The sequence below is a fragment of the Drosophila nasuta genome, chromosome 2R, assembly GCF_023558535.2.
Source record: "Drosophila nasuta strain 15112-1781.00 chromosome 2R, ASM2355853v1, whole genome shotgun sequence".
In the NCBI taxonomy this organism is placed as follows: Eukaryota; Metazoa; Arthropoda; class Insecta; order Diptera; family Drosophilidae; genus Drosophila; species Drosophila nasuta.
Window position 1 is genome coordinate 23,119,396 of NC_083456.1, and position 23,698 is coordinate 23,143,093.

The following is a 23,698-nucleotide window of genomic DNA, read 5'->3' on the forward strand; positions in this document are numbered from 1 at the left end:
AAAATGTTCACCAAATTTCTTGGGCATATTTTGCTCCTACAAATTCCTAATTTTAGTAGCTCAAACCATTCGTTTCATTCGTTATTCAGCTATCGTTGCTTAAGTGGCACTAGAGTTCCATGTAGTTTCTTAATTTTTTTGCTATCTGTAATATATAGTTTCTTCGTTAGATTCTTAAGGCTATAAGTGTAGCTGCTGTAATTGAAAAATAAAAATAAATAAATATATCCAATAAAATAAAAGTAAAAAGAAATTGTGTGAATTTTTGTTTTAAAAATTGTTATATATTTTCGAAAATAAAATAAGCTAATTATAAAAATTGTGTTTTCAACTTAAAATTAAAGCGAAATTTAAACTAAAAACTAGAAAATAGATACAATAATATTTTAAAATAATTTGTTTTTATTTTTGTGATATACAAAAACGTAATGAAGGATTTGTAAATTAGATTTCGATTTTTGTTTTGTTGCCGTCTGATTTCGAATCAATTAAGGAAGTACATGGGGCATTTTTCAACACGTTGTAATTCACATCATCAATAATGAATAATGAATCAATATAATCAATAACTATAATCAAATGTTGCACAATATATCTTCTTCATCATCTTAACACACATTCAACTTAAGCTCTTAAATACTTAATGAATGGCTGCTTTAATTACTTAGGCTTACACGAAAAATGATATGCTAAAGTGTATTAATTTTAATTCTTTTCTTTTTACTGTTCAATGTGTGTGTGTGTGTGTGTGTGTGTTAAAACCTAAACACTAAGATGCTAAATAAGTTAATAATAGACTTTAAAATGCTTAACTGCAATAAATTAGTTTTTGCTTGTGTTAGAATCATTTTTGTTTTTCGTTTTTTTTTTGTTTTTGTTTTCTTTTTTTTTTTGTGTTTATAAAATGAACATTAGCTATGCAAAGTTGAAAAGTTTATAATTGATTTGTAAAATTAACGCTTGCTTGTGTTTTGTTTTTTTATTTTTGTTTTAGTTATAAGAAATTAAAATTAATAATTATTACACATGAGATCACAGTATTAGAGACATAAGTTAAATATTTTTAAATATTAATATTATTTCGTTTTTAGGGTTTTACTCTTTTTTTTCGTTTTGTTTTTTTGTTCTTGTTAGACTTTGTTCGGTTAGTAACTGTTTTTTTGTTTTTGTTTAGTGTGGCTTCAGTTTATGTTTAAGGTAAATATATGATTTTACTTTTGTTTTTTTTTTAGTTTAATGTCTTGCGTAGATTTTGCTGCTAGCACAACCCAAAAATTACGGCTACAACTTTGTAATTATTTAGCTAATTGCACTAGGCAATAAAAATGTCAATTCTGCAGCAGTTGCAAAAAGCTAAAACACGTCGAAAGAACTTTAATTCTGAACATTTTGAATAACTTGAAATAAAATTTCAAAATTAGCTTTTTGCAGTCTAGTGCTTTTCTTTTGTGTCTGCTTGTGTGTATTCTTTTTTGTTTTTATTTTAATTCAGCATCAACGATTGATTCCTGCGTAGATTCATTAAAAAATTGATAGAGCACAGATAGATTGAGAGAGAGAGAGAGAGCGTAGAAGTTGACTTATTGTACGTGTTGCACATTTCTGTTCTTTTTTAAAAGTCCTGACTGCGCGAATCCTGACTGCAAAGCAGCAGCTCGCTGGACTCCTGGCTGACCAGCACATAGTTGTACTGGAGTGGACTGGTCAATGGCGACAGTGTGCCATAGTCTGAGGTGAGTGTTAGCTCAAAGGGCAGCGGACTCTCATCGATATCGAGATCGAGATCCAGCCCCAAGGCGTACGACGCTGGCGTTCTTGGCTGCCCTCTGTTGTTGGAATCAATCGATGACGTTGAGTTCTCTGCGGTCTACATGCTGGTCGCACTGCTTGTGACAATCGCCAAATCGGCGGCATGCAACAGATGATGATGCTGATACTGCTGATGATGTTGCTGCTGCTGTTGCTGTTGTAACTGTTGCTGCTGCTGCTGTTGTTGTTGCTGTTGCTGTTGTGCAGCGGCTGCTGCTGCTGCCTGTTGCTGCTGCTGTTGATGTTGCTCGCGACTCAGCTTCGACTCCTTCTTGATGCGCTGCTTCAGATGCACCTTGGCATGACGCTTCTTCTCATCGGAGCGCGCAAACTTGCGTCCGCAGATGTCACAGCTAAAAGGTTTCTCTCCAGTGTGGGTGCGGATGTGGGTGGTGAGGTGATCGCTGCGACTGAAGCTGCGCATGCAGATGCGACACTGGAATGGCTTCTGCCCGGTGTGGATGCGTATGTGGCGGGTCAACTCATCGGAGCGCGAGAAGCGGCGATCGCAATTCTCCACAGGACACGCATAGGGACGCTCATGCACTGGCGTCTTGCTTGGGCGATTCGGATACTTGCGTGGCTTGACGGGCACGAGTTTAAGCGGCACACTGCTCTGTTGATACACCTGCGAGAGGATCTCATGGCCTTTGCTCGTCGACGGACTGTATTCGGCCAGTTGCACGGCAGCAGCCGCTGCTGCTGCGGCAGCTGCAGCCGAGGCACTCGAGTAGCCGGTGCCATTTGAGTTGGGCTGCATGTCCGGATAGCTTTCCTGCTTCGGTATGAGCACGCCAAGCGCCGCGTTGCTGCTGCTGGCCGATGAAGTGGGTCCGGGCAACACTAGCGTCTGTTGTTGCTGCTGCTGCTGTTGTTGCTGCTGCTGTTGTTGCACAACTGCCGCGGCGGCTGCATAGTCGGCGGGTGTGTCTAGCCACTGATACTTGGGCGTGGACACGGCGGAGAGCTGCGAGCGTACGGCGTATTGTTGCTGCTGCTGCTGCAACTGTTCGTGGCTGCTCTGCAAATCGGCCAGACTGGCAAAACCCGCCGTGGAGACGGTGGCACCGGTTGCATAGCTGGGTGGCGGTTGCTTCAGCAACAGTGGCGTGCAATCCATGCTCAAGCCAAGCAACTCCGCATGCTGTGCTGCCGCAGCAACTGCGGCACGTCCATCGTCGTAGGGCGAGCTGGTGGCAGCAGCAGCTTGTTGCTGTTGCTGCTGCTGTTGTTGCTGCTGCTGTTGCTGTTGTTGCACGGCATAGTGGGCGGGCAGGCTGAAGATGGGCGGCTGGAAGAGCGACTTGTCGGGACTGGGCAGACCCCAGCTATTGCCCAGGCTATTCGATGGCGGCGACATTTGTCCGGGCAACACACTCAGCTGTGGCGATGCCAGTTGCTGTTGCTGTTGTGGCTGCTGCTGTTGCTGTTGGAGTTGCTGGGCGGCATTCATGGCGCTGTTGTGGTTGCCTGTGGTGGTGAAAATGCCACGATATGAGATTTTGCCAGGCAGTTGTTGTTGTTGTTGTAGTGCATGTTGTTGATAGTGTTGTTGTTGTTGTTGCTGCTGTTGTTGGTGTTGTTGCTGCTGTTGTTGTTGTTGGTGTTGCTGTTGTTGCTGCTGTTGTTGTTGTTGTTGGTGTTGTTGTTGGTGTTGATGTTGTTGATGACTGTGATGATGATGGTGGTGATGATGATGATGATGATGTGGCAACTGTTGCTGTTGCTGCTGTTGTTGTTGCTGTTGTTGGTGTAGTATTTGGTGTTGTTGTAGTTGGTATTGTTGTTGGTGTTGCGGCGAGCTCATGTGTTGCTGCTGCTGTTGCTGTTGGTGACTGTGTTGACAGTGACTGTTGTTGTTGTTGCTGTTGTGATGCAGCTGTTGTTGTTGTTGTTGTTGTGAGTGTGTGTTGCCAGCAGCAGCTGTTGCTGTGACAGCAGCAGGCGAGCAAACTCGCTCCGTGCTGCTGCTGTTGCTGTCGCTGCTTGTTTGTTTGTTTGTGGCGGTTGTTGTTGTTGCTGTTGTTGATGATGTTGTTGTTGTTGATGTTGTGTGATGGTGGCTGTGGCTGTTGTTGTTGTTGTTGTTGTGGTGTAGTGGATACATGTTACAACTATTATTACTTGATTCTTCCTTGACAATGGACAAAGCGGGCGGCGTGCTGCGCTCCTCCTTCAGCGGGCTGCACGAGGACAACACAGGACTCGCCACTGAGACAACTTGCGGCTCCAGCGACAGATCCTCGGATTCAATTGAGCCTGCAAAAAAGATCAAACAGCGATTTCCCTTTTAGTCTAAGTTTTTGCAATTATCTCTTAGCTAAGCTTAAAACTTGATATGCTGACTTCCCCCTCCTTTCTACAACTCTTTCTTTCTTTTTTGCATTTGCCATCTCTTTTGCAGCCTTCTTTGCTGTTGTATTTTTTTTTCTCTTTTTTGCCTGACGATATCAATCACAGTTCGCTTGAAGGGCCGCTGGCATTGGAAGCACTACTGGGTAAGTGTTATATCGACTCTGGCTGCTGCTGTTGCTGTTGCTGCAGCTGGGCGCGCTTTGATTTCGCGGAAATCGAACAACACGGGAGGTCGCATCATCGCTCATCGTTGTTGCTGCTGCTGCCGCCGCTTGGTGGTGGCAGCCACAACTCACACACGAATCAATATCAATTCGCACACGACATTCACGATGTGCCCGCTCACCGAAAATAAAGGAGTAATTAAGACAAACTCAAGTGCGAGCTTGAAGGTGACAAAGTCAACCAAATAAGCAAGCAGGTCAAGTGGCCTGATGAAGTTGTTTAAATTGAGATGTGCTTAGCGGGTTGGAAAAGAGAGAGTCCTCTATACTATTATGCAAAAGTGTGCTAAGAAAAAGTAAACTCCAGTCTCTAAGTTAGAGTTATATTTGAATCATAATAAAGACTAAACAATATATCTTTTACTGGCAATAAAATATGTTGTCAATAAATGTCAATTTTTTAACTAGGAACTTTTTGAATTTAGAATAAAGAAAATAGCTTTAACTTGACTTAAAATATGTCTTAAATAATTGGTGCATATATTTCTTAAATATTTAGTTTAGTAAACTCTTTTTTTGTCTTTCGAACTTGTCAAAGTTGGAATATAAAAGATAATAGCTTTAACTTGTATATTATCTTAAATAATTGATGCATATTTTTCTTAAATATTTTCTTTAGTAAACTCTACTTTAATCTTTTGAATATGTCGTGTCACGTGCGGTCACGCAAACATCGCTAGGCCCACAAAAGTGTCGGCCAGAAGACTAATTACGGCAGCTACCGCTGTGGCATCAGTCTGCCTCTGGACACTTTTTTTTTTGCTTTTTGTTATTGTTGTGGCCGTGGCATGCAACAGGCAGCAACAACATCATCACGAAGATGCACTCCATGATGATAATGATGATGATGATGATCGTTTTGGGTAGTCATTAATGCCAGAGTCGCAGTTCGCTTGGCTATTGATTGAGTTGCATTGCGCCTAATGTGCTGTGACATCAATCTCTCCCTCTTCAAGACAGAGAGAGAGAGAGAGAGAGTAAGAGAGATAGATAGAGGAAAGAGGCAGACAGACGAGCTGGGGCCCAATGCGCTTCAATTCACAGAAATGCACAATGCATAAATTGAGACTGAGTCATGTGTCTAATATATTATTTGAGCAGGCATAATTAATGCCGCATTTTGGCCAATTTCAAATATATATTGCTCTTTTTTTTTGGAGACATCCGCTAGAGACAATTGGCTACCCTTTGGACTGTAAGTTTTGGCCACTTGAGGCAAGACAAGGCAAACTTGGCAGTCGAATGCATAACTCATTCGGCTTGGACATGCGAGAGTAAGTTATGCCCAGCGCCGGCTGCCAAGTTTAGCGATTAAAAGCTGCTTTATCATTGTCCGCGTAGCCAAAGCAAAGCAAAAATCGCGCTGTCCCCATGCAAATTGTTTTAATGTATTGCGCGAGTTGAGTTAGTTTTTTTTTTTGCTCCTCTTTTCCTTTCTTTCCATTTGTTATTTATTTATTAGTTCATTTTGTTTTTATTTTTTTTGTGTGTTCTTGTTGTTGTTGTGTGTGTTGAAAATCTTTTTTTTTTGCTGACGATTTTTCTTTTGGGGGACTTTTTTTTTGTTTTGCGTGGGCTGCGACGCTTGTCAGGCGACTGCGCCAAATTTATGAGTGACATTTTTTGGCGCGACGCGTCCAATTTTTAGATATTTCAGGCTACTAAATGTAGCTACATATGTTTTAAACTTATGCATATAGGCGCGACTGTATAAGTGTCTGCATTTCATATACAATAATGGCTGATTTTTATGCATTTTCAATTGGTCAATTTTCGTTAGAATGAAATGGTAATATATAAAATTGGTGCAAATGAAATTTAATCGCTATGAATACCATACTAGCTCGTGGTATTAAAAATATACTGCATAATATCAAAAATATATAATTATCTGAACTTTATGAATTTTCAATTGGTAAGTTTTTGACAATTTATAAAATGTATATGCTTGAAATTTCATCATGAAGCTGCCTAGAATACCATATTAAGTTATTGATAGTGGTATTAAAAATATACTATATAATATCAACAATATATGTTAGTCGGATTTTTTTGCATTTTTAATTGTCAACTTGTTTAGAAAATGAAATGACAATGTAGAACAATTAAAATGTAACCATGAATCTACCTCTAATACCAAATTAACTTATTGATTGTGGTATTAAAAGTATACTATATAATATCTATAATATTTCCAAGAATTTCACTTAGAGATACAAAGTATCTGAAGCAATTAAAAAGCATATGCAGTTAACTGAATTAAAGCTGTGTGGATTGTGTCTGAGAGGCAAATCCAAGTGCAATTTAGTTGATATTTAGTTTGTTACTTTCATAGTTGGATCTGCACAAAAAAAAAAGATACGATAGTATGACGCGAGCAATTAAACTCAATTGTTTCTGATACGTGCTCGGGAAAAATCTAGTATACTTTATTTGCTTTGCCTTAATTCAATTAGAAAATGTTCTTTTGTGCATATACGGCTCGATCTTACATATATGTATATATTTTTCGTATATATGTAAGTACGATATCGTTGATATTGTCTGAGTCTCTGAGTTTGAGACTCTTGTCGCGTATCTCGAGCCGAGTAAATTGCGCTCGAAACATTGACACTGAACGGAAATGTTTAATACATGTGCCGCGACAACACTTCATTGTTGTTGCTATTATGTATTATTATTATTATTGTTCTTGTTGTTGCCGTTGTTGTTGTTGTTACTTGATTAATTAAGTGCTGCTTGTTTTATTGTGCAGTCTTAGAAGAGAGTGTGTGATCAAGCATTTCTCATATTCTCATATGCTCTCTCTCGCTCACATGCAATTGAATTTATTTGCAATTAATTAAATGCCACCAAAAGAATTTTGAACAAGTCTATATAGAGCTGTAGCGCCCCCCACATCATATTCTATATGAGAGTGTCAACAATTTTATTAATTGAATTTGTTTATAAATAACAATAATATATGTCAAGCTCCTCGCTGACTCTTAACATCGTTCATAATTAATAAAGTCGAAAAAAATGAAATCACAAAAAATGATTTCAATAAAAATTTGTACTTCATTTTTTGTGTGGAATGTTTGTTTTGTGATTTTGAACTTGTTTTCTGCGAAATGTATTAAAAAGAGACAGCTAGTGTGTGTGCGTGAGAGAGAGAGAGGGGGAGAGAGAGTTACTCAAAAGACGGCAGCTTTCTGTTGACCAAGCCAAGCGGCGGTTGAGGCTGATTTATGTTGCGACTTAAGCCTGACATCGGATTAGTTGCAGTCTTTTGGCGACTGCTTGCAACTTGCAACTGCAGCATGTGGCAGCTGCATCCATTAGCAGTGCTCAGATAAAGAAAACCCAAAACCATAAGTTTGCATATATCGCTGCAATGCGAACGCTACTCTAACCCACAAAAAGGTTGTGCTAACTATGTCAAGGAGTTGGCAGAAATGCTAAAAAGATAAATTTGTTTCACAAATTATTGCTAAAAAATTTTGCTTGTAACTTAGTTACTTTCTAAGTTTGCTTAAGGAAAATATTTTGACAGTTTCGAAGTGATCTTATCATGTTAATTTTTGTGATAAGATTTGGGAAGATGGGGAACATTTTAATAATGAAAATGTATTGCAATTTTTAAGATTTCTTGGTATCTCTTCTGCCAACGAAATCTATAAGACTTCTAATTGGAATTTCTCCTCTATTTTTTGTTTGTAATAGTTTTTTTGTTGACATAGGTAGGAACTTGAGGCACAGTGAAAGTCAGCTACTTATAAATATATTTTTTATAATATATTTCTGTTTGCTACATATGAATATGTTTTTATAGTTTGTTTAAGTTGTATTTCAGTTTTATAACGAAATATTTTGTTTTTAATTCTAACTAATAAATTCTTATAGATTCTATGCAATCTTTCTCCGAAATATCATTTGTAAATATTAAAAGTTTTTTATTCAATTTCAACTATCAATCGATTTCTTCTAAATGTTTTGCCATCTTTCCCGAAATATCATTTTAAATTCTCACTAATATTGTCTTATTAATACTATCCAATCTCCTCCCTAAATTTTATTTGTAATTATATTGAAAGTCTTGTATTCAACTATCAACAGATTTCTTCTAACATAAATCTTTCCCTCAAAATATAATTTTTAAATATATATATTCAACTATCAGTCCTAATCTTTTCCCATTAACTTACCGGTAATTGGCGGTGGTTCGACCACTGTGGATGGTCCAAAGAACGAGGGTATATCGCTGGACGTGGTGACCGGCGTATTGAGATCGCCGGGCAGAGCCTCGATCAGCTGCTTGGACTCCACGCCGGTGACACCGTGCTCGGTGGCCGTAACGGGACTGTGTTGGCTTGTGTTCAACAGGCTGAGATGTGATGCTGAACTGCGGCCGCTGCTCGCGGCTGTGACGCTGCCTGATATCGGTTGCGCTGCCACGTTACCAGGACTGCCGCCCTGTGTGGGCGTGGCTGTCTGATTGCGAGCACGCAGCACAGAATTATTGTTATGATGATTGTTGTTGTTGTTGTTGTTGTGATGTGTGGCCGCTGTGGCAGCCGTCGTATAGTGCAACAACGTTTGACCGCCGATGCTGTTGCTGTGGCTGCTGCTGGCAGCAATTGTTGAGCTGTTGTTGCCGTTGCTGCTGCTGCTGCCGGCAGCTGCTGTGGCGGCGACGCCACCGCCAAATTGTGCTGAGCTTAGGTAACTGGCAGCCGAGGGACTGCTGCTCTGTGCCGTGCTCGTCTTGAAGAGGCACGTGTCAAAGCTCAGCACATTGAAATGGGCCGCAGCGGCCGTTTCGGTGAGCAGGAATGCGTGATGCGTTGGCGCCACCAGGGTTTCAAGCCCTTCCATGATCATGGCCGCTGATGGGGTTCCAGGGGCTACGCCGCCTAAAAATAGATAAGAAGGGAAGAGGTGAGAAGTTAGTAAAATGTATGGGATATAAATAATTTACATGTTGGAAACTCGAAAATATTAAAAGTAGTAGTAAAATATATAGAGAATAAATAAATTATAATATTTTAGAAACTTGAAAATATAAAAAGTCGCATCCACTTTTATACGATTTCATGTTTTATGAGCAGAACAATGTTCTTGAAAAAATTCATCACTTTTAAGTACGCATTTAAATTGTTTAACTAATCTTTGAAGATTAAAATGACAAAATATACCAAAAAATACTAGATTTTGCATTTAATATTGAAACATTTGAGATAGATTCCCACACACATTTCAATAAATGCAAAACAGTGCGGTATTATCATTGAAATATACCGAATTAATATACCAAAATTAATATTTAGTATATTTCTATACTACTAGACTCAAAATTTACCATATGTTCAAAGTTATCCTTCTATAGCTGTTATCTTTGTTTCTTTTTGGATTGTTTTCGAAGTAATTTTGATTGCATATTTAGTATATTGCTCTACTACTATATTCATAATATACCATAGGCTCATAGTTACGACTGTTTTCTTTCTTTTAATACTGTTTTCTTAGTAATTTTGATTACCATCTAATATGAACATATTCATTTTTAAATAACGGATGTCAAAACGAGTTCAATTTTATGCAGTTATCAATAATATTTTTCAATATTTATTTATGTTTATCAATTATTACCAAAATCACTTAAAGCTTGCCTAACAAATTGATGATATTCATAGATAAATAATATTATTTAAGTGCTAGCGACAAATTGATTCCAACTACTGTTGAACCATTAAAGCGTAATTTGCACAGCTTCAGTTTAATTAGCGGCATAAATTGAACAGTTTTTACCTGAACTTCACTCAGCTGGAAAAATATTTAATATGCACCGCGGGTGGTGCAACACATTTCAATGTTGTGGATCTATAAAAGATCGAACACATTTTCAACTACACCGTGTAGTTGGTCTTTTTTGGGGTTTTATTGATTTGCCATGACAGCTGTTCAATTGCATAAGATCCGCATCGGTTGACAAACAATTTATGGGCCACACAAACAATTTAATTTGCCACAAACAACGAAAAAAACAACTAAAATTGTGGCATCACTCGAAGACTTTCCTTTTTAGCAACAGCTGCCCACGAGTCGCGAGCAATTAAATTAAAATCGATTAAGCACTTAAACCAAGGGAGACATGCGACATGTGAGAAGTAGAACAAGTTGCTTTCCCACAGCTTAGGTCCACCTTCAACAAGTGGCAACAAGTTGCACAGCGGCAAGTGGGTCAGGCGCACACAGCGCTTGCAACGCGTTGCAGGTCAAGCGTTGACCTTACGCAATGCTTGGAAAATGGTGTTGCGCAAGCGCAATTAAATGCCGCTCATATAAGCCATAAACTTGGCTTATAATTTGGCAAACGGCTTTGATTTGACTGCCAACAGCAGCCCACAACAGCAGCAGCAGCAGCAACAACTTGTGGCGACTCTCGTCGTTGTTGCTGTGGCGTCATCTTCGCTTCGCTTTGCGTCGAGTGCTCGACTGCTGTTTCTTGCGTGGCGCGGTTCGACTTGACCGCGTTGATTTGCATTACAAGTGCACTCGTGTTGACAGGCAGCTATGCGCCAAAATAACTACCGTGCCCCACGTTGTTGTCGTTGCTGAACCCCTTGCCACATCTTCGCCCGTCGCCTGTTGCCTGTTTTGGCACTTTTGCTTTTTTATTTACATTTGATTTCACGCATAATTTCCGTGGCAAAGTGCACTCGAGACGAGACGACAAGCGGCGCAGTCAGCGCAGCATGAATATTACACACACACTCCGATACATTTGTATCTCACAGATACACAGCTACAACTATAGCTATAGCTACAATGGGCAGCGCGTGCTGTGCTCAAAAAGTAAAGAGAAGACAAAAAAACATAAGAAAAAAATCAAAGTGTTTTGTGGCTTTTGTTGCTTTCATTCATTCATAAAATTATGCGACGCAGTCAATAATTTTTACAGTCGATCAAAGATTTGTATCTGAATACGAATACGAATACGAGTGCCACATGAATCATTCACTCGGCACACACTGTGTGTGCTTCACGCTGCTCCAACACACACTCACACACACACACACACAACTGAATCGAACTGAAGCTGAACTGAACTGGTCGAACTGGCGGCCTGCTGCTGCCTCTCAATCTGAGCTCTCGGATCTTGGCCAGCATCAGCATCAGCTTCAGCTTCCTCTTCTTCTTCTGCGCTTAATAACTTGGCTAACAATTGACACTCCCTTAAAAAAAAAACACACATCGAGGAAAAAAATATATAAGCGAAGCTGCGAACGCTCAATGTTGTCGTTGTTGTTGTTGCTGTCGTTGTTGTTATTGCTGTTCGTGCCACAGACATTTACATTTAAAGTTTAGCCCAAGTACAGTGAGCACTGGCCAAGTGCAAACAATCGATTCATATTGATTAGCTTAAAGCACAGATCGAATTAGCAAAGTAAAACTGTGCATATTATTACTAAGATATACCAAATTAATGTACTGAATATACTGAAAATATACCAAACGCTATATTTGCTATATTGATACTACTGTATTAAAAATATACCAAATATCATATACCATAAAATACTGAAAATATACCAAATGATATATATGGTATATGGTAATTTATTCAAATTATACCATATAGTAAATAGATATACCGTTAAAAATACTAAACAATTCCAAACACTATATTTGGTACAGTGATGCATTAAAAATATACCAGATACAACATACCACAAAATACTGAAAATATACCAAACACTATATTTGGTATATTTATGTGGTACTACATTCAAAATATACCATATAGTAGATTAATATACCGCAAAAAATACTGATCAATTCCAAACGCTATATTTGGTATATTGATATAGTACTACATTTAAAATATACTATAGAGTGCTTTTCATAGTGTAACTAAAATATTGATGAAGTATTCAGTACAAAAAACATTTGTGCTATTATATTACTTAACTTTAATTACTAAACTTTACATATATACTATTATATTTATTAACTTTGAATACTAAACTTTACAAATTTATAGTATTTGCTATATGTTTTTGATTATTTTTGTTTGAGTTCTCGCAACTTTTATTTTTTGTTCTTGAAATTCTCCTTAGCGACTTTCCACTGTATAAAGCACATATAGAGCTAAATGTATAGTAAATCTTGTGTGTGTTTGTGTGTGTCTGTTGCCTGTTTCTTTCACTCTGCATAATTTTGCATAGCATTTTGGTATAGTTGTAGTAGTTTTAGCCTCAGTTTTTGGTCTCAGTCTCAGTCACAGTCTCGGTCTCGATCTGAGTCTCTCGGTGTTAGCCTTAGACATATGCCGAGTTGACTCTAGATTTTGCCATGAATGAATATTGGCACACAGCATTTTCAAGTCTTTCGTCTCGATGAGGAAGAAAGAAAGGCAAGAAAAAAAAATAATAAAAATTGTTATGTTGATATTATTTTAATTAAGTTTTGCCAAACCGGTTGTTGTTGTTGTTTCACTGTGTGTACTGTAGTGTGTGTGTGTGAGTGTGTGTGTGTGTCTGACTGGTTCCGTAGTTTCATTTGGGATTCTGGCTCTCGTATATACGAGTGTTAACATTTCGATAGATGGGCGCCAATTTGTTTAGACTGGCAAGTGGACCAAACGACGATCTTGGGCTTGACCCACACTCCAAACACACACACACACACACACACACATGACTTCAATGCAGCTTCAGTTGCGTTATTGCTGTCGTGTACGTTGTTTATTGTTGTTTTTAGTTATATTTTTTTTTGCTGTCTGTCTGTTCGTTTTTATTTTTGGCTTGTGAAGACCTCATTGTGGATTAAGTTGCGACCTTATCGACTTGGCTACTTAGCGGCTCCAAAAATAAATGCAATTTATTGTCTTTGGCTATTATTTTATGTACCGAGCTCTCTTTTTGTTTTTATAATAGTTTTTTATGGTTTTCGTTGTTGTTGTGTGTGTCTTATGCAATGACTGACAGTCAGTCATTTAGGCAAGCAGATTTGCATAAAGACCCTCTGAGATTTGATATCATCGCAGCACAGCAGCAGCCCAATAACCTTGAGCAGAAAACTTCAACGCCAAACATCAAACAATTAACAGGCCAACAGGCAATAACAATAACAACGTTGCGTATACTTATTGTTTTTTTTTTTGTTTTTGCTGCCTTTGTCGTTGTTTGGTTATTAACAGAAAAAGAAATTGGAGAAACGCCTGGAGAGGCGGCGTCATTAGTCAAAATGCAAAAGACGTTGCAGTAAAAGTATCTGGCAGGCAACATAGATACAAACATGCAACTCGCATGCGACACGGCAACAGGAACAGGCAACGCAGTTCAGTTCAGTTGAGTGGAGAGTGGAGTGTGGCAGCAGTTGCTGCAAGGAGGAGGAGACAAAGACAAAGTCCATCATTCACGCAGCGGGCAGCAGCGTGGCAGCCGGACAACAACTCAGACCAACAGGCCAACAGACCAACAAGTTAAGCAGTCCAACAACAACAACAGCAACAACAACAGCGGCAGCAACAGCAACAGCAGGCAACTTGCAACATGGAAAATGTATCTTTTGCCGACGCCGTCTTTGCATGCGTAACACTTTGTCACACTTTTCATGCCAACAGCTACAGCTATGTCATGTTGTTGTTGTTATTGTTGTTGTTACTCTTGTGTTTTCCTCATGAGAACAATTAATGAAAATAAACAGCCGCAGGCACTACAGCAATAACAACACCAACAACTCGAACTCCAACATACCCTGCAAACATTAGCGAGCTTTCAATTTATGCATAACTAAATATTGTAATAATCTTTTTAGCTGGCAGTTGTTAACTACATTGGAATATATAATAAACCATATAACTAATAATCATTCCAGCTAGCGGTTATTAACTAATTATATTTGAATATATAATAAACTATATTACTAATAATCATTCTAACAGCTGTTGATGATTACTTTATTCTATGAAGTACTATTTTATTTTGTAACTTAAATACTTTCCCAAACTTCAATTGTCTATGGTTAACTTTCATTTTAAATACACAATGCGATAAGCAAATCATCAATGTGTTTTCAGATAAATACTTTTAAAATATATAAACATTATTTAAACTTTTATTAGACTTATATTTCTAACGCCCAAGTGCTGAAAACTGATTTATTTTGAATTTATATTTTTTCATTTTTGTGTTGCATAAAATTTGTTGATATTTGCTCTCACTTTTCACCAAAAATGTTGAAATTTGTATAAAGTCATTATTTTTATCAGAGACAAGTACAAAAAGATGATGCTTATATTATTTTCTTTTTCTCTTCCATAAATCTTTTGCTTTATTCAAAATGTATTTATTTCTTTATTATAAAACAAATGTTTTATTTCAAATGCCTTTTGCTCTATCTATAAATTTGTGGATTTCAAGAAAATGTCGTATTTAGTCTTTAATTTAATTTTTATATTTTTTCTTGTAATCACTTCCCTCAAGCCACCCTTTAGCCAATTGCCTTTACAGGGTATGCATGCGTAAAATAACATGTATGAGTATTTTTATAAAAATTTTAAAATCATTTTAGTGGGCACTTAGTTGGGCGGTCGCTGCCATCGCCATCGGCATCGCCATCGCCGTCAGCCTTTGTTTGGCTTGGCAGGCGCGTGCGTTGCCCCAACTCCTTCCTCCTCCTCCTCCTCCCACCTCACCCCCTAAAGCGGTATCTAAATCCCAAACGGAATCACTATCACTATTTAGTGGCCAGACTGGGTGTCAAAGTGCCATTTGTTTTCAAAGGCGGGGGGGAAAGAGATTGAGTGCTAAGCGAAGAGATGCTTTTGACGAACCGTCGGTGTTTCGTATTTGATGTCATAATTATTTGGTTAAATACACATAAAAAGCCGAAAAAGCGAAGAAATGAAAACTGGGGAAATTGAAAATTATTTTCGAGGAGCCATCAAGCGTTGTTGCTGCGCAGTTGTTGTTGTTGCTGTTGTGGTTGTTGTTGTCGCTGGACATGGGAGGCTGCGTGTAAATCATTTTGCTAATTGTTTTTCTTTTTATAAACACTATGCCTTTATATTTTTCTTTGGCTTTTCTTTTTTTTTTTTGTTGTCTGTTGCCCCTTTTAACATCTCTTTGGGTTAGTTTTTCCCCACTTCCTCCACAGACTATTAAAGTCTGTCGGTTTTGGTGCCGGATCGCCTCAAAGATGTGCCATTAAATTGTAAACAAAAATTTGTGCTTGCGCTTTTCGCAAATTAAGCGCAAAGTGCAATGACAATAATTTAATTACAAAATTGCAGCGACTGCTAACAGTACAAAATATATATTAGCTGATACAAAAACCGCCTAGAGTATTCATATACTTAGTTGCAAAACTGTCAGGTGCGAGGCGATAATTTTCTTAGTTTGGGATTTGTGCTCTTTAATAGCGTGCAGAGATTTTTATTGTGCGTTTAATGAATTTATGCATCATTCACAGGGATAACATTCTAATAAAATTTGTTGCATTCCGGAAGAGCTCTCTGCTGGCGGCAAGTGTGAATTGAAATGCTGTCTACAGAAATGTTGACAACTAAAAGGCAAATCGTAGTCTCACAAAAATAGAGGATTTTTACTTGTACTCTAACTGAACTAGTGATAAATTCAAGTGGATTATTTTCAAGTCTATTTTAAATAGTTTTTCGTAAGCTCTGAATGAAACTATACTTTATAGCATTGTGCATTTAATTGGGATTCCTACGAGGAACAAAAGACTTATCGCAAGCACTAAATCAGCTAAGTGATTGTTCAATTCACCGCTTTTGTTCATTTCAAATTTATAACTATAGAGTCCGATTTCGAAGTAATAAAATAATGCGAGCTTGGAGACAACAATTTAAAAGAGTTATCAAATGAAGAAAACCCAAATATAAATTTAAAAATTTTGTTTTCTAAAATTTAACGCAACATTTAACTAATCGTAACAAAAATCTGGGAAAATAAATCATTTAATTTGCCAAACATAATCTTCAAAGCAGATGAATTAATTTGATAAACTTTTAAAGCGATTGACAATTTTTTTGATTCCAAGAACTATTTCAACAGATTAGTTTCGTATTAAAAAAAAAAACACTTTTATTTCAACTTAAGTTCTCAACTTAATTCGATGACAACACAAACTAAAAGTCAATAAAAATGTTTGTTTTTTTTATAGATTTGACAAGGAAATTTCCAAAAATTATTTGCACAAATTAAAAATGTGACAAGCGTTTGTTTTATGATTTCCGCAGCAACATCAGCTAAAACATATAGCAAATATGTATTAGGCAAATCTATAGATAACTTGTATCTGGCCGCCCAGTGTTTGTATAATTATACAATCCGTATAGCATATATAGAGTTAGATTGATTGATAGATATAACATATGTACGTGTATAACACAAATTAATCACCTGGATCGCAATGGCACGTGCTGAAGAATTCAAAGGTAGTTTTTGCTTTCGCTTTAGTTCAGAGCAATCCTCTTGGATTGCTGCTGCACTTCACTCACTTTTCTTCACTTGTTAAGGTTTTTCTTTTTTTTTTCTTTTCTTTTGTGGCACACAAAATGTAAATCGATAAAAATTCTAAGTTAACTTTAACATTGTATTTGGGAGGCTTTGTTGCAATTGTATTTTCCCTTTTTTGCTATACACAAAATTTTCTTTTGTTGCGTACGTCACAGTTTACAGCAACTTTTCATTCATCAAAGTTGCCAAGTTGAGGGGCAACACAAAACCAAAAGGGGGGCGGGCACAGCTTTCGCAAGTTTTGCACAAATATCCTTTCACTCTCTTTCGCTTGATGTCAGCTTGATGTCGATGTTTTTTTAAGTTTGCACAATTTTGTATTAAACACTTTTAATTATGTTTTATTTGAGTTTGCACAATTTTTTGTTTGCGTATATTTGTGTGTGTGTGATATTGTATTAGTTGAAATTTTTTGTATTGAATATCTATTTTATTTCAGCTGTTGCTGCTTCAGAATTTTCAAACCGTCGCGTTTGCTTGTTCGAACACAACTGAGGCACGAGATGCGCCCTCTTTCGGTTTTTATGAATGAAACTCAACAAACGCCGTTGCGGCGAGAGTCCAACTACCGGACAACACAGACAGAGAATGAGAGAGAGAGAGCGAGAGAACCACAAACACACACACACGCACACATAGGCGGCATTGCCCCTACTTGGCAGCTTGGCTGGCACGCGCCCCAAAGCCCAAAACGGCGGCGGCACAACTTCGAAAATCGAAAGCATAGCCACAGAGAGAGCGAGAGCGAGCGCGCGTTTCGTTGTCGTGGGGAAATCGCACGTCACAGTCACGCACACACACACACATAAACACAGAGCAGTGCAGCCAATCGGTTGGCTCGTTGCCTCCCTGCGTTTGCAGCCATTTTCGTGGCGCACGCGCAGAGCAGCCAATCAACAGTTTGCCAGGCCCGTTTGCCCAGTTTACAGTCTGTGCAAGTGTGCGTGTGGTGAATTGTGTGTGTGGTGAGTTTTACAGTTGTTGATCTCTCAGCTTCTGCAAGCGCTCTCTCTTTTTTTTTTGTTTTGTGTTATAACGAAGGGGCTTTGAGGTAAAAATACAACAGGTACCCCAGCCGTTGCTCTCGCTCTTGCTCCCGCTCCCGCTCTCTCTTTCCCTCTGTGTGTATGCTCGACTGTAGTTGTCTGTGTGTAGTGTTATGATTTCCCAAAATACGTCATCAACGCTCATACGCGGCCCATTAACTTTTCAATGTACGTAAACAGAACGCAAGGAGCCGCGGCCAAAACAAAAATTTAAACAAATGATTCACTTGACCATTTATGGACAGTTTTATCAGACCGATCTGTTTAGGAATATGTGTATCTCTTTGGGGCAAATATCTCGAAGTCCATATGCGGGTGGCTGGGTCAAGGAAAGCGTAGCCGGAAGTTGAGATATTTTCCATTTGTTTTGCACTTGACAGGGTCAGGGAAGCCAGACACTAAAAACGGGGCGTGTTTTGTTTAAGTTGAATGAATTACTCAAGGTAGGCGGAATGGACGCTTTTATGGATTGTCTGAGGAACTTGATTCAATGGTTTTTAATAGAAATACAACTCAGACATATTAAAAGATTGGTTTAAATACGCAATTTCTGGGTAGTAAGTTATAAAAATATCATTTAAATTCGATGTAGTAGTTAAGTCTTTAAATATAGATTACTTTTCTTTATCTTTATATTATTGTATGATAATAAATATTAATAACAACATTATTATATACCTTTAAGAAACAATCAAATAAATCTACATACTTCAGAAACGTGTAATTGATTTAATAAAATCAATTTTATATTTTTAGCTTAAACATGAACATTCAATTATGACTTTGCCAAACAAACCGATAAATCGTAAGACTTGTGAAATACTTAATTGATTTATTAAAATTAGTTGCTCACAAATAAAATACAAAGATATATCTGTGTATGTATTTATAAAACTCTTTGCCATTTCATATAATTTATCATTTAAATCATTTGAAAAGCCAGTCTAATGATTATGTGCCTAATTAAAAGACTATATTGCTGAGAAACAAGCGCAAACTGTCCGATATATGCTGCTCTGGCTGCTCTGGCAAATATAAATCAACTTTGCAGTACACACACAATGAATTCAAAATGCAAAAACGCGCATCATTTTGCACATTTATCGCCGCATTTATAATTTAGCATTTTTATTTATGCATTCGACTGCCACAGCTTGTCAAATTTCCATGCCACATACCGAATACCCGAATTCCATATTCATGCATTGACAGACATTTTGGTCAGAAATAAAATGGAAAATTATTTATTTTCGCACATTTTCGCTGTGAACTTTTGTGGGGACAGTAAACAAAAATGTTCATGTGCTAAGGACAAGGTTGCCGCAAGTAACAGAAGAAACGCATTCCGCATTGTTGCATCGAAACTAAACATAAACAAAATGCCACATAAACAAATGAAACTAAAAAGAAATAGATTATTGAAACGTTGCCAGGCCGAGAGGCAAAACGAAAAAAAAAAACCTCAAGTAAAATGTAATTTATTTACGACTTGTGAACCGCAAAGTGCAATTCAAAATGCGTGCGTATGTGTGTGTGTGTGTGTGTATAGGTGTGATTAAATTAGGGTGACCATGACCGGATAGGAAGCCGGCCGGCTGAACTCAACTGAACCAAAACATAACCCAGAAAGAAAAATGCGATGCGATTGAAGCGGATTGGAGAGCAGCACGCCATGACCTAAAAATAAATCGTTGAGGGAAAAATTTGCGCGCAGTTTTGACGTCGACAAAGCTTTTCCTAACAGACGGCGCGGAATTACGTGCCGTTATCTGCCAGATACATGTGTACACTAGATACTACTACAGATACACATACAGCTACAGATACAGACACCCACCCAAAAATAGAACTTTGCCTCATATGAGAAAGTTTTCGGACGGCCAAAACAAAGCCGAAAACGTCGAGGACTATTTTTAAAAAACGTTTCACATGATGTCCATTTGTTTATTTGGCTTTAAACATAAGATTGTGTAGAGAGAGAGGGTGGGAGGGTGGAAAAGGGTGGCCAACTTGCCACCTGTATGGGAGAGACATAAATGCGTCTAGTGAAAATGAAAACTCATTACGCCAGTTGGCCAAAAATAACGTATCTGCACTCGCATGACGTAGCCGCCGCCTTCAACTTGGCCATAAATAGAGAGACGGCCGAAAATCATTCAGTTGCGGTTGCACATTTTGCTTTTTGGACATACTCGTAAACAACAAAGCGAAACAAGTGAACAAAACTGAACAATTCAAACTGCAAGCAAGTGCCTCATTTCTCGGTTTATGGCCATTCAGATATTTTAGCTGGGCCCAGCCCCTCTCACAACACCCACTAGACACAACATTTGTTGTGATTCGCGAGCGCGCGCCTCCAACAACTTAAAATAGCTGCGAACTGAGTGTGGTCAACTTGCACATACCCTGTAAGCTATCTGGCTATGAACTTGTATTTTATTATTCGTTTTTTCAACTCATGTGGAGTCGTTGATCTGATTTATTTACCCTAACAGCGGTTTTATGATCGCTTGTGTTTTTGTTTTCGCAAATTTTGATTTTATAGGGTATAATAAATGGACAACATCGAGTGGCGGTTAAGTGATTTGTTTTTCTTCGTTTATTTTTTTGTTGGTTGGTTTGATGACTGTTTGTCTGTCTGAGGAGCTGAGGAAAAGCCAAAGATGGACATGAATCGAGTTGATCGCAAATTGAAATTGAATGGGAGATGTACTGTGAGCTGTAAGCTGCACCTCTTCCTCAATTGGCAGCGCACCCAGCGTGTAATAAACATTCATAAATTTGCTAACATTCATTTATTCAGATTGTTGCTGCTGTTGTTGTTGTTATTGTCGCATTACCAAACTAATTGAAGTTTGCCATGGCAGAGTGCAAAGCAACAATATCAAATAGAAGTGTCAGCATAGCACTGGATAATGAGATAGAAATTTTGCATAATAAAGAATTCATTTTTTATCATTTATGTCATTAATATAAATAAATAGAATTTTAATTTAATATTTCAAATAAAATATTTTGCATTCAAAATAATATAGCAATATTATATATAATATTACATTTTATATTAACACGCAATCAAAAAAGTAATGAAATCCACTGCCAAAATACATAGTAAGGTACTCTCATTGCTACGTGAATTTTCTACTTGGCGCCCAACGTGTGGCACCTGTGAAGTTTTTGTAAAATCGGCAACTAAGAAAATATCGATATATATTTTTTATACATCAATATCATTGATAAAGCGCAAGTGCAAAAATAAATATTATGCCTAGATCAGAATACAGTAATATCTCATTTTTCTAATTGGCGCCCAACGTGAGTCATAGATAAAGTTTCGATGAAGTAAGCAGCTAAATATACAAAACTGTTTTTTGTAACCATTTCATGATAAAGCGAAATGCAATAATATATACTTCAACTAATATGATAATTTTCTAATTGGCGCCCAACGTGAGTCATGTGAATTTATCATCGTCTTTCACATCGTTTATATAATCAGTTAATGCGATCTAAGTGCAATATATCATAATGTAAATAACATATAAAAGCCTTTAATTAAGGCAGTGATAAGCTTTGATTAAAATTTTCATAAAATGATTACACAATCTGGTCACACTTACTCGTGTGTGGTTTCTATTCAGGTGAGTAGCACTGTGCTGAGCTATTGCTAGGCAAATTGTATGTATATCTGTCCATATGCCAATTGTGTGTGTCGTGTGGGCTTTCTATGTCGTGTTATCGCTAGTCGAGAACTTTGGTGTTGTTGTTGTTGTTGCTGTTGCTGGCTGCTGTTGCTTATGCGTGGGTCAATGGGGAGACGGCGTCGACGACTGAATGTTGAATGTTGTTGATGAGGCAGAGGCGTTAGATAGTCGCAAGTCGCAAGTCGCAAGTCGCAAGTTGCATGACACATGGCACGCGCCTCGAAATACAAAAAAACAAAAAAAAATCCACAATAACAAAAAACAAATCAAACAGAAACTAAACAGAAAGAGCGCGAACTAACGAAACAAAACCAATGCCAAGTAATAGGTCTTCTCACTCTTTTCTTGCTATCTCTTACTCTTTCTGTCGCTCGTCACGTATCTCGACATATTGCGACAAGGTCCGCATTGCCATAAATGGTGGCCAGGCCTCAGTCGCAGTCTGAGGCTGAGACTCTTGTTAGGGCCGCGACTCGACTCACGACTTGGCCGTGTAGGTTGTAATTAAAAGCGTATTGACTGTTGTCTTGTTTCGATTGCATTCGCAGCCATCTCGCTCGCACAAATTTCAAATCTATCAGATACATTTATTGCCCGTTGCTGCTGCTGTTGCTTTTTATTATTGGTTGAGAGACTGGCCCTCTTGACAATTGTTTTCTATGTGCTTTTTGCTTGCCACCATTGGGTGATTGTCTATTTTTTTTTTCTGCTTTGCTCCCCCCCTTTTCCTTTCCCTTTTTGCTAAGCGTTTTATTTGCTAGCTGCCAGCTGCGCATTACGCAAGTTAACTTCATTTTCTATAGCTCAAATTGGAGAGGCTATATAGCCATAAGCAATGCGGCTATAAACTATTGGACAGTGGGCGTTGTCATTCAGCGAGTTTTCGAGTCGCTCCATTGAGGTGTGAATAAATTTATGAATACAAGATACAAATACACACATATATGTACACATCTATACTTTATATATATTTATGCTTGCATCTCTATTTTGATAATACTTAAATTTCAAATTGTAAATCTTCCAACTGTGTGTATATATGCATACTTTTCATATTTCATGCACTCATCTCTTGATATTTTCTTTTCGTATATTTTGTGTAAGATTCATAAATATCACATTATATTATATAATTTATGAGCACCATAATATGCTTTATGAGCTTGGCATGTTGCCGTAAATTGCTCCAGTCAACAGAAAATACACAAAAACAACAACTCGAGACACAAATTAAAAATTTAAACAGTCAAATTATTGAAAATTTCCATTGGTTCAAATTGGAGCAATCAAAAAACGGCACCGAAATTCTTCACAGCTTTTTTTGTAGGTGAGAATACGAATATATACGAATATTTGAAGAAAAAAATGAATTTTTTATTAATTTAGAGGGAATTTTAATAAAGAAATATTGCGTATTCGACTTGATTAATTGTATATAAAAAAAATAAGTAATTGAATTGATAATTTACTTTATTAATGTTAACCAATATTATATTATTTTAAAATAAAACTGAAATATATTTGAAAAGCATTGCAAAATCTTTCTTAAAATTAAATTCAAAGTTTTTATAAAGTGTTAATTGCATTATAACTTTTTAATTTACTGCAAGCAAAACAAAATTTCTTTTCTAAATTTTTGGCAAGCAAATTCTTTGCAATTATTGAAATAAATTTGTAAATTTCTTCAAAATTTATTTCGAATATTTAATAAGTGTTTGCGTCAAGTATATTAAAACACATTTATTGCTATTCACAATTAAGAAAGTAGTAAATCAAATTTAAGAGCATTTTCATTTAGTGATCTTCAAAGGCCAACACTTAATTAAATTTGAAATTTACTTTTAGCTATGGGTGTGTAGTTATAACATAACAATTAAATATATAAGTTTTCGAAATATGATTGCGTTATGCAAGCAATTATTTTATTATTGTATTTTTGTGTGACATTAATAAACACGAACAACGCACAAGTCATAAACAAGATAAATAAAAATTTATATATTCGATATGTTAACACTCTGCCTGAAGGT

General features: G+C 37.3%; 1 protein-coding gene across 2 annotated transcripts in view; it reads right to left on the reverse strand.

Moving 5' to 3' along the window:
• Window positions 1-279: 279 nt before the first annotated feature.
• The window catches only part of LOC132786283 (homeobox protein 5), a 59,938-nt gene continuing 36,519 nt past the window's right edge, over window positions 280-23,698 (reverse strand). Inside the window, exons 1-3 of one of the 2 annotated variants that reach the window (XM_060792777.1) lie at window positions 16,802-17,396; window positions 8,576-9,283; window positions 291-4,068 (exon numbers count right to left, since the gene is read on the reverse strand). In XM_060792777.1, coding sequence (XP_060648760.1) covers window positions 1,868-4,068; window positions 8,576-9,251 — 2,877 coding nt within the window. In that variant the 5' untranslated portion in view covers window positions 9,252-9,283; window positions 16,802-17,396 and the 3' untranslated portion in view covers window positions 291-1,867. Of the gene's footprint in view, window positions 4,069-8,575; window positions 9,284-16,801; window positions 17,397-23,698 lie in introns of those variants that run through there. The other variant, XM_060792776.1, reaches the window with a different exon arrangement.